At 41.2% G+C, this 12,435-nt stretch overlaps 1 protein-coding gene across 21 annotated transcripts in view; it reads left to right on the top strand.

Moving 5' to 3' along the window:
* Nucleotides 1–12,435, top strand: part of ptprk (protein tyrosine phosphatase receptor type K) — a 112,267-nt gene that overhangs the window by 63,629 nt on the left and 36,203 nt on the right. For all 21 annotated transcript variants that reach the window (XM_044048691.1, XM_044048707.1, XM_044048705.1 and 18 more), the window contains 3 exons: nucleotides 828–1,002; nucleotides 7,346–7,458; nucleotides 8,180–8,360. In XM_044048691.1, the coding sequence (XP_043904626.1) occupies nucleotides 828–1,002; nucleotides 7,346–7,458; nucleotides 8,180–8,360 (469 nt within the window). The remainder of the gene's footprint in view (nucleotides 1–827; nucleotides 1,003–7,345; nucleotides 7,459–8,179; nucleotides 8,361–12,435) is intronic.

Genomic DNA, 12,435 nt, shown 5'->3' with positions numbered 1-12,435 from the left:
ACTGCCACATATGGAAAGTAAACTCGAATAATGGCCACAGGACAGTTTTTCTGTCCCTTTATTAGTTAAAATAAGCAAATAAGGCCAGACGGACATTTTGAGGCTTAGGTGTTGAAAGGTTGAAGTGCTTTAGGGCACAGTTCTGTCATTCAGACACTATATACTGCACCACTCCTTCCATCACACATCATGTACACACATGGTGTCACAGTCGTCGGGGGGGGCAACATGAGGTTCTATTTCTTGCCCAAGGACACTTTGATACACAAGCAGGAGGAGCCGGGGATCGACCATTGATCCTCTGAATCGCGGATGACCCCGTTTACCACATGATATATCAAATATATGTGAATGTTTTGATGAAAGGTGGTCATGAATATGGATATGGTTATGTCTTCTTTGCATTTAATTAAATTTTCTGTGCCCAAATGCATTGGAAATGGTTGCAAAATACCATATAAACATAGAACGGCATCATCTCTTGCCTACGACGTCTGAGGACGTTGGAGAATGTAGTGTACTGAATGTGCCATGTACTTCATCGACTGGTGTGTCCTGTAATAAAGTGTCCTCATCATCACATACACACACATGCACTGTCACTACAGGCCATACGTCCTCACAGCTAACATGATTAAGACTTTAATAGCTCCTGATTTCATTATGGCGCCATTGTAGTCATGACCTTCAAACCTGCTGTCAGTTAGACAGAGAGGGTTTGTGTGTGTGTGTGTGGGGGGGGTGTCCATCGGTTCCTTTGTGACCTTGAGCAAAAGCAGTTAACCCCTGCAGCACCTGATATCTGTCCGTGTCTGTGTGTGATGCAGAGGAGAAACGGAGAAGATATTCCCGTAGCTCAGACCAAGACCATCAACCACCGACGCTTTGCCGCCTCCTTCCACCTCAAAGAAGTCACCAATCAGGATCAGGATCTGTATCGCTGCGTCACCCAGTCTGAGCGCGGCTCCGGGGTTTCCAATTTCGCAGGTCTCATCGTCAGAGGTGAGGAGATTTTTTTCTGTTAACTATGATGCAGGAACAACTTCTGAAAATGTGTAGTTCCTATAGCATAGTGTATAAAACCACAAAACAGCCTGGACTGACAGTAACATGCTCACTTTTAGCCAGACGTGCTTATATTTTTCATGTTACTATTGAGCCCATACTGGTGTTGCTGTAAGATTTTCTGCAGCTTTTTGATTTTTCAGAAGCTAAAAACAGGGCACTACCCCCCAAACTCGGGCTGTAATTAACACATTTTGTCAGAAAATGTTGAAAAATGTGAATCGGTGCTTCTCAAACCTTGAATCGATGTTCTCAAATGTCTTGTTTGACCACAAACCAGAAAATATTCACATTTAAAAGTCTGCAAAAATTCTGAAAATGTGTTTTAATGATGAAAAAAACCACAAGTCAAACCGATTTTTTTTAGCTGTCAAAATAGTTTTATCAATAATCAAGTACTTGTTTCAGCCCTACTCCAAACTGTGCACATATATCACTGTATTACACCACAACACAACCTTATTGTACACTTTCTTTTTTTAATCTCCCTACAAGACCCCAATGTTGTCCAAGTTTATCTTTTTTCACCCAGTTATATATTTTGTTCTGTGACTAACTTAAAACTTTATATGAGTGTCAAACATCTTTCCAATCAAATGTGCATCCGCCGTGACTGTCTTTAGACTAATGAGGAAAGTAGGTGTGTGTGTGTGTGTGTGTGTGTTTATGCTTTTTGCGTGTGCTAAGGGGAGCATTGAACCGGCATTAGTGTGTATGTGCATAAATGAGACTGTGTGTGTGTGTGTGTGTGTGCTCAAGCTGTCATGTGCAGCTGACATGTGGTTAATAAGGTGTCACCAATGTGTGTTTGAGACGGGATGCTTTATTCATTCACATCCAATAGCTTACATATTTGATTCATCTCCCAGCGAGAGAGAGAGAGAAAAGGAGGAGGGCAAAGAGAGAGGGGGGGGGAGAAGGCAAAAGAGCTTCAGAAATACTGACACGGGAGTGACGGAGGAGGGGAGGGGGAAACTGAAGGTTAGAGGAGGGTGATAAAAAGTAGAGATGGTGGAGGAAAAGTTAAATGTAAATAGTCGGCTCATTATCTCAGGAATATCCATATCAGAATCAGGAATATGTGTGAATATGTAAACAGCCGAGCAGAGGCATGCTTATTATTCTGCATATGAGACGGCAGAGGAGAATGAAATGAAAAATCAAAGCGTAAGCAAGGGAGCATGAATATGAATATGAATATTAGCCGGCGTGGCTCGGATAATGAAGCGCCGAGACTGTCCGACTTTGGGAGGGTGGCGGTCACACACACACACGCGCAGACCGGGGTTAGTGTTGCAGACCACACAGGCAACAAAGCGGTTTGTACTTTCTCTGGTCAAAGAAATGTGAGCGGGTTTTGGAGACACATTCTCTCCACGGGACCTCGCTGATTTAGTAAGAATACATAAGTGGCTAATGTTTATTTATTGTGAAGTTCTCCTTTTTTGCATATGAGAAGTGCAGAGATGATAGAGACGAGGACGCCCGCACACAGCAGGACGCGTGTGTCTAAACATGAATCGCACCCATCTACATATATGAAAATAGATGCAGGTTCAGTGAGACGCACGGAGAGCGCGAGAGTGTTGAAAAGCAGCCACTTTCACAATCTGTGAAATGATGCCTTTGGAGCTCTAAAGGGGATATTGGCGATTATGAATATTGATCCAGCGTCTGGTTGTTAGAAAGATATCACAATATAAGCGCTGCATGCATGAATGTGGAAGGAGGAGAGGAGCCTCATGTTTATTTATTAGAAATATCAGATGGGAGATGAGAGCCGGGGAGAAATCAAAGAAACAGGGAATATGTTTATTTCACTCCTCGAGAAGTGTACGTGTTGAAGATTTGAAGTTCCTGCAGGACGTCGGCGGCCATGAATATGGACAGCGTTAAGCTGCATCGCTAATGTTTTTTACCCTGAATACTTATTTTTTTTGTGAGAGGGAGAAAGATGAGGAAAAGGGAGATCGAGTATCTGGGAGGATTCTGAAACAAGAATGATAGGGAGGTGCCTTATCATGACTTATGAACCCATGAAAAAGGTTTGGTCGTAGGACAGTCTTCAAAGCATGAAAATGGTCCCGTCGGTGCTGTTACTGTACACACAGAATCCCAGTCTATTGATATTTATAACGTGGAGATGATGGAGATGTGTGAATATCTTTCACCTCTGTGTCCCGGAGCGTTTGAGATCAGAGGAAAGGAGCCCCATTTTGTCGACACAGGTGTATGATGGGAACTTGAAAGCCATCAAATCATTTTGTTGTCTTCCCTCAGAAAACAAAGCAAAAAAAAGTTATTTTTCTTTTTTAAACTTATGCTCTGACCAACAAGGCAAAAGTTTATAACACAAACAGTCTGCAAATGACAGTAGATGTTTTTATTTTCATTATAATAATTATTATAAGTCCCTTTATATTGCTTGCTTTTGTCAAATATTCAGTATACAATCATTCTAAACAAAAAACTATGCTGTCAAGTCCTCAAGTATTAAAATATGATTCAATATAAATCATAAAATCCTGCAGATGTTTCATATTTCACCACAAAAAAATCGCTTAAATGACCTCTACTCATGATGTTTACCATAGACTCACTTTATATATGTGGAATATACAGGACACAGTATAGTGTCGTTGTGTGTGAGTTGTTTGTGCGTGTATACAGTGTGTGTGTGTACATGTTTATGTATGTATATGTCTCTACAGTATACGAGCAGTATGTGTATGTGTGTCATTAGCGGTTTGGTCACAGCTGGGCTCTAATAAAGTCTTGCCCTCTGGTTCCTACGGTGACACACACACACACACACACACACACACACACACACACACCAGCCTCCATTACACACAACTCATGGCCTAAAAAGCTCCTACAATATTACTGTCACACGCATACAAGCGCACACACACACACACTGTTTTAAACCTGTTTCTTAACCTATCACACACACACATTGAACACACACTTTCACTGTAAGTCATAGTGACAGGTGGAGCTTCAGGCGTTACAGAACTACAGGAGACCTACGACCACTTGTGACCGTTGTAACGACTCAAACACACACACGCGCACGCCTCCTCTTCCTCGACCTCTGGAGGTCACATGTCCTCCAGTGAGGACCACAGTGGTGTCAGCAGTGGTCTGTGAAAACTAAACTTTATCGACAAGGTTGCTGACGACGGACAACGGAGGAGAACATGCCTAGTGGGCGCCAGTCGCCAACAAAATATCTGTCCCTCTTTTCTCTTTTCGTCTTCCCTTCTGTCCGTCATGTTTATTCACTGCATCATAAACGCAAACCTCTTAGAATGCCGAGTGTTTGTTTGTCATCGGTGTGATGGGTTATGTCATAAATGACACACATTTGATCGTTTTCCCAGCGTTGATTTGCTCTTGTTTTTATCATTTTGACCCAGAAGTGACAAATGATTAGAGGCTCCTCACGTGTGATGATTAATAATGAAAAAGACAGCGACAACAAAACCGCCACAAAACAACACTATTGATGATTTTCCTTTTTCTTTTCTTCTTTTTTTTAGGGCAACTGTACAAATGACAAGTGATTGTTACAGAAATAAAATTCAAAAGCATGAACCCGATGTGCTTCAATCTCTGGAGTCACATAATGACCCACTTTTAGTCTTCACCGCTTCATTTATATCTCCATTATTTATCATTTATTCAACATTTATTCAAGATAACATACAAGCTGAAAGCACGGGGAACCTAGTGTTTTGGAAAAAATCTGAGTTGTTGTTTTCCTTTTTTATTTGTTTGTAAATCACAAAGTTGTTTACTTTATTTACTTGATTGTGTCGCGAGCTGACATATTGTTGACGTTGTTGGTTTTCTGAAGTCACTTTACATTTGTCTCAGTTGGAGAGTTGTGTGTATGTGTTTTTTACTCACACACACACGGGCTGTCAAAGTAGTGTTTTCATCTTTTGCTTAAAAAGACACTTCCTGCATCTCTCTGACAGCAACGTTCAACACACACACACACAGAAGCATAACTGTAAACACAAACACTCAGCTTCACATTCACACAAAGTGGAAATGAGGCAACAGCAATGCAGAATATAACTATTATAACCCATGGAACAGCATGAGCACAAAACACACACACAGTTTAGACAATAGAAGTTGGATTGGATATGAGATACAATCTGTATTATTTACTGTATTCGAGACAGCTCACTTTGCGTATGTGTGTGTGTTTTCCAGGTATTACACATGTTGTGGGGACCTAAATCTGTTTACTCCGTCACATTATGTGGACTTGTCGTCATTATGGACAAAAAGCAACATAGCGATTATATTTTAAGGCGAAGACGTGTTGTATGGTTAAGATATGTTGGGAGTTATGGTTGACGTTATAGTTATGTACTCTTAGTTTGTGTGTGTCGTGTGTGTTCGTGTGTGTTCATGTGAAGCTCAGATTTGGCCTTGAACCATCACACATCCATCACATGTACTCACATTTCACTGAGCACGTTCCAGGCAAACGCATAATTAAAAATACATACATGTTATATATGTGTATGTCAAACAAATGACATGCTAAAGGTTATATAATGTAGGTTTTTTTTATGCCCCCTCTATAAAATAGAGCCCCAGCGGGAGGGGCTAAAAAATGACCCCACAAACTTCTATCAGGTCCTCTGGGGCCAGGTTTAACGTTCATTAGGTCGGGACGGTTAAAAAAGTCGATGACAACTTTCCTATGAATCTTACAGGAAGGTCGCCATCTTCTATTGAGCACCAAATCGGAGTGGATGGTGCTGAAATGATATTTGAAGAAAACTCTCCTAGGGTTCTCGTGTGATCATCTTTGTACTTGTTTCTTTTTGGATTTCAATTAGAGATAGTAACAAAATAAGTTTCCAGTCCCAACCGTTCCACTGTTTTGCATTCTTCCCTTGAGGCAAGGGAGTAAAACGGTGGTACGCTAGGTCTGCCTAACAAGTAAAGGTACTGTTCTCAGTTGTAACGCAAGCCTGACCAGGGCTTTACTGTTCAACGCCAAAACACTACGAGGAGCCAGTTATTGTGACGTACACTGGGAGAAAGCAAACGTTAGGTAAAGTCATACACAGCAAATCCGATACAACCAGACAAACAGGTGGGAAAAGTAAACAAAAACCAGGGACAAGAAGTGGGGAACAAGGGCCTGTTACCAAAACAAAACAAGAACTGCAAAAAAATCACTTATCAGTTCGTACACGAGGGGAACAAGAGGTTAAAGTCACCATTTGTCGTCCACCACCTGAATTCATTATCACAATTCTGTGTCTAAAATCAAAAACTAGGATGAAACTCATCAGGAAATGTATTAGGTGGAGGTGGTTCACCAGAGGATGTGCAACAACGAGCTTCTTGTGCTCAGGACAGTCATTAATTATGGTTTTCGACAAACCCATCACTCCTTAAAATGTAATCAGTCCTCTTCTAACATATCATTACTTTTTTAAACTCGTCACAGTCACGTCAGAGAAGAGGTGCCACATCTTCCTCTCACACACCAGTTGTAACCCATCACATAAATGTCCTCTCCAGTCTGAGTTCTATGTTCTATGTGTAAGAGATAAACAGCCAGTGTGTGTGTGTGTGTGGGGGTTCATGATGCTGCTTCCCTGTGAAAGACATCCAATTTCTTGTGTTTGAAGGTGGAAAGTGTTTGATGTGAAGCCGCTGGAAAAGCCAAGTTTGCATTTATATTAAGTCCATTACAGCCCGGCAAAGGAGAGTGCATCAGAGCAAGAAAGAGACGGCTTCAAACCATTGTGATAAAAGTAGCAGCTTGTTATGTGAAGTGTCTGGTAAAACCCTCCCGTAAACAGGATGAATCATTGTGTTATTATTGGTTAGGAAGTTTAGAACAAGATACAGGGGCTGAGAAAATAAACTCTGAAACCCGAGCGCAGGCGAGTGCTTTCTCCTCTCTGTCGCCAAACGCTAAGATAATTAGTCCACCGTGACACATTCATACAGATTGGACAACACAAATCAGTGCATGTTGTCTGCTCTGCATGACATCCCTAATGATTTGTGTCACTCGTCGACTCGTCCGTGTTTACCGATGGTTTGTTTGAGCGCTCATATCTCACGCGTCAGCTTTCACGCTGACAGGGCTTTTGTTGTATCTCCTGTCACTTGCCCACTTCTATTATAGCGTGACCTCGTTTTCAGCCGTTCCCATGTTTCATTCATCCTTTGTGGCACTTTTGAAATCATCTTTTATGACCCCGGTCATTGTTTTCTTCTCCCCTTTTAGAGCCTCCACACCCCATCGCCCCGCCCCAGCTGCTCGGCGTCGGCCCGACGTACCTACTGATCCAGCTCAACGCCAACTCCATATTTGGAGATGGACCCATTATCCTGAAGGAGGTAAAGTTCTGCGCGAGGCGGAGAGCGGCTTTAAGCATTTCATTATAGACATACCTGGTTGGAGTACAATTGTTTTAGGGCTTCTTGGTTTGTTGATCCTTCCAGTGTCAATCTTAAGTTTCTAATAACCAAATCTAAGTGTTGGTGGTAATTAAAACTGTGCAGTTTTACTCTTTATACTTTAATCCAATTAAAGGACAGTTGTATCAAACTTTAAATCTGACTTGTGGCAAGAAAGCCAATATCGAAAACTGATTGAACAGTATCTAATCATGGTAAAGTGAATAGTATATCCAGGGTGTAAGATTTATTGACGTCTAATGCCCAGAAAATGTACTGTAGGACTCTCTCATTATTTCATTTTACTATAAGTGGGAACTGCAGTGGCCTCTGTATGCCACTAAGGATGTTAAATAAAAAGCAAATTGATGAAAAAGCTAAGGATGAAATAAAAAGCTAATTGTAAGGCTATGAAAATACACACATTTGTATTTTACAGTGCTTATACAAACAAAAATACTTATGGGTAGTTTATTCAATTTTTGCTAAAGAAAATAAATTAAAAACCAGGATTGATGAGGCGAAAACAACAATAATAATAATAACTACTTCAGTTTCAATAGGTTCCTACGCACCTTTTAACTCTTACATTCAGAATTCTAAAAGCTACTTCTCATTTTCACATCTATAAAATGAAATATTTGATCCTCCTCATCTTTAGGTGGAGTACCGTATGACATCAGGCAGCTGGATCGAGACTCACGCCGTGAACTCCCCCAATTATAAGCTGTGGCATCTGGACCCCGACACCGAGTACGAGATCCGAGTCTTGCTCACCAGACCAGGAGAAGGAGGGACGGGCAAAGCCGGACCACCGCTCATCACCAGGACCAAATGTGCAGGTAGGCCGCCGACACACACACAAGTATCATGAAGTCATATATGTATATATATATATGCATGTCATATATATCAGTGTATAAACTGTATTTAGATTGCTTTATTTTTTTTAAACTTATGTCTCCAATGGTGTGTAATGTGGAAAACTTTGTGTACACAGATTCTTCTTTTTTTTCCCCCCTCCGCCTGTGTGATTGTCTATTGATCTGTCAATCTACTGATGTTCTTTTTATCTTGGTATCTATATTTTAGTCAAGGGGGAGTGATATTTATACTGTGAGCTCAGTGGATACATGCGGTGAAGGGATAGAGCTGGAGAAGGAAGGAAGGAAGGAGGGGAGAGCCTGAGCCAGTCAGTGGTTGCTCACTGATCTGAGGGAACGAGTGATTAAAATACTGGATGCTCTTTCCACCTTCCTTATCATCCTCTCTTTTCCTCAACCCCACTTTTCATATTTTCCTGTCTCCTGTTCCTTCCACTCCCTCTTTTCTACCTCGTTTCCTGTCACTGCCCCCCACCACCCCTTTTGCCTCTCCCTCCTGCACCTCTTTCTCTCTCTCTGTGGATCAATAGACGAAGGGCAGAAACACTGTCTGACATTTGTAGAAATAAACGACTGAAATATAAACACGGCTCGCCTAAGGGGGGAGAGACGGAGCAAGCCGGGGAGAGTTGATATGAGAGGGAGAGAAAGAGGCAGTGAGCATGAATGAGAAACAGAATAAAGGAGCGTTGGAGAGATGATGAAAAACAATAAGGCTGGAAAACAAAGAAACGGGTGAATCGGGGCTGAGGCGCTGATGAAACTGAAGAATAGGAATAAAAAGAAAGATGAAAACTCATAACCTCGGGGCTTGACTGATGTCTGCCAACGTGTGTGTGTGTGTGTGTGTGTGTGTGTGTGTTTGCTGACAAAGAGGAAGTCATAGACTTGTTCAGCCGACTCGTGTATTGAACTGTTTCCTGTTTGACAGGAAGAGGAAATTAATCTTCTCGCCACAAACGCAGGGCACACATTTGTGTTAAAGATGTTAAGTCATTGTTCTAGTGTTGTGATAGCGGGGGACGAGGCTCCTGAGTTTAGTCAATTACATCTAATTATTCATTTTATCTCTTTATGTGTGAATGAATTTTGTCTGCTGGTTTCGTACGAGAAAAGAAATAACACCACGTAAATCTCTCTTCAATCAATCTTCCAGAGCTAACACATTTCCATTAAAACTAGGGCTTGATATCGAACTCTCTAATACTGAGAACATTTCAAATCTCAAATTCACTATGAAAATATGAGAAAAGGACATTTGCTCCTGGTTTGAACTGCAAGAAGACGACCAGGCTAAAAGAATTTAATTGTCATGTTAAAACGTCTTAAAGCAGATTTAGTAAAGTTGGTATCAAACTAAATTATTGTTCAGGAATTCAGGAAAGTCCAGATATTGATACTGGATTGTAAATTATTCGTCAGTACCCAGCACTGACTAAAACATATCACAAATTGGATAAAAAAATTCAGAGTCAAAGGCATAAATTGTTCCATAGCTACAGGAAAAGCTTGATCAGGTTTTTAGTCTGTTTAGTTTGAGTACATCTAAAAGCAGCCTGTTATCACACCTGAGAGCTCGGGATGAGGTTTGAAGGTGAAGGATAAGATGATGCCAAACCTTTAAGAGCTTGACATATTTAAAAATAAAACAAATACGAAGCCAGTGGAGAGAACACAATCACACAGGTGTGATGCAGGCTAGCTGGAGTTGCTGGACAGATGACTGGTCTAAGCCAGCATACAGAGAATTACAATAATCCAGTGGAGATGTTTTAAAAGCATGGATCAGTCGCTCTAAATCTTTGAGAGGGAGATCGGCCTTCACTTCAGTTGAAAGAAGCTGAGCTCAGGATTTGCACTCGGCACTATCAAAATGGACGCCAAGGGTTTTTAACAAAAGAGTGGAGTTTTGGGGTTAGAAGACCCACTGCACCCACACCCAGTCCATCGAGTTCTCCTAAATCTGCGTGTTTGAAAAAGGGTTATATGGATATTTACACCAAAAATGTGCAGAATTGTGTCATCCTGCTCATTTTTTGGCGTGTTTAAAAAGGGTAATTCAACATTATGTTAAGTAAATGTATTGGCCACACAGAGAGTTGTTAGTCTGGCACACACGGGTTAGGAAAGTTATTTAAATGGAAATGATTCCTTTGCTTTTTTTCCCCCCGTGTGGTTTAATTTGGTCTGATCTCACCACCTGTAGTTTACTGAACACTTAGTTCAACACAATGCAATGAGGAAAATTCAATGCACACACTCTCACTAATGCAGTAAAAAGGGGCTGCACAATCGCCAGACGTGAACTCAATCTATCACCACGCTAAACACTGTTTAATTAAAAACCAATAAAGTTTGATAAAATGCAGAGCAGAAAAATCACACACTGCAGAGCAATTAATGTGTTAGGAGGTAGCATTTCATCTCATCTCCTCATTTCTTTTTTACTCTTACTCTTCTCTTTCTCTTTTTATGTCACTTCTTTTTTCTCATGCTCCCTCTGTCCCCCCCACTCTCTCTCTCTCTCTCTCTCTCTCTCTCTCTCTCTCTCTCTCGCTCCCACTCTTCTCGATTTTTCATCTGTGGTGATTTATTGCTCTTGTCGAAAGGGTGAAAAATAATCAACTTGAAGTGAAGAGTTTGTGAGTGTGTGTGTGTGTGTGTGAGAGAGAGAGAGAGAGTGACAGAAGAAGGTGATGAAGTAGCTTTTAATCCAAATACTGAATTTTCAGCTGGAAACCTCTTGGTCACGCCGAGTTAGACACACACACACACACACACACACACACACAGGTCTGCGCAGCTATTCTTCTTAAAACACTGCATTGACTTCTATTCGTTTTGACAGCCTAAACAAAGCGTTATCTCTAAACTTAACCATAACCACAATTCAAATCTTGGCCCTAACCTTAGCAGTTCCTCAAACATGAGGTTCTGCCTCATTAGGACCAGGTTTTGGCCTCATTGAGGACTACTGGTCTTGAAAAGGTCAGTGTTGTCAGAAAGTGTATGTCAGAAAAGACCCTAAAGATGTGTAAGAAATACAAGCTCAAACACACTGACCAACTTGCCACTCCATCCACCGTCTTCACTTTTTATTTAGTTGCCCAGTCTATACGTCTGTGGATTTGAACAGCGCCAAAATGGCGTCACTTTGATTCAGACTGTCACACTACGTCTGCAACTGCAGCTCTGTGAAGGTTTCAGGTCAGTCCCACATACCGTCCTGCTACCGTGAACACAACCATATTTGTATTCATTCATCTGTTAAAATAGTCCGCCATGAGTGCTTCGCTTACCCCCGGGTAACACTTGGTAAAAACCTACAGTGTCCAGAGGTTACTCCATGATGACGCTCCATTACCCTTATTTACTTAATATTAAAGATTTACATCCTCTGTAGGAGCGTAGGTAGCATAGAGCAGTGAGAAAAGTATTAAGAAACACCTTTTTTTTAAGTTTTAGTCTTTTCAAAGCCTCTTTACCATTAAAAAATATGGAACAGCCTCTTTTTTGCCTTTAAAATCCTGTCAACACATTGTTTTTAAAGATGTTTTCTTCTCAGATCCTCTGAAGTGTGCATACTACACCTCTTTTTCCCAACCTTTCTTTGAAACATATCTCTGTTTGATCAGTCACAGGTTCGATGTTGTTTTCTTGTGCACCGCATCTTGATTTCAAACATCTCCCCCCCCCCCACCCCCACTCTGAATTATGACGATAGGATTTCTTGACGTTCCACGAGACAGTTTTTGAGTTTATTGATTTCACAATAAGGTAGACCAGAGGTAAAATGTTTTCAACTTGCAAGTGCAAATTGAAAACATGGTCCAGCCTAAATTTGTGTCTTTCATGGTCTTAAATCTGCTTGAACGAGAAAGAGAGAGAATTGAGTTTAATTTGTCTTCCTTGTGACAGTGGAAGGATTACCAGGGACTAATTGGACAGATTAACTTGGATTTAGCTGCATTCCCCGGCAACCCTTTCCTCCTCCTTTCCTTTCCTTCTCTTAAGACTCCCTCCTTCCTCCACT

This window comes from Solea senegalensis, linkage group LG17, assembly GCF_019176455.1.
Source record: "Solea senegalensis isolate Sse05_10M linkage group LG17, IFAPA_SoseM_1, whole genome shotgun sequence".
NCBI classification, from domain to species: domain Eukaryota; kingdom Metazoa; phylum Chordata; class Actinopteri; order Pleuronectiformes; family Soleidae; genus Solea; species Solea senegalensis.
Note: the sequence above shows the minus strand (reverse complement) of the source record. Positions and strands in the feature narration are given on the sequence as shown.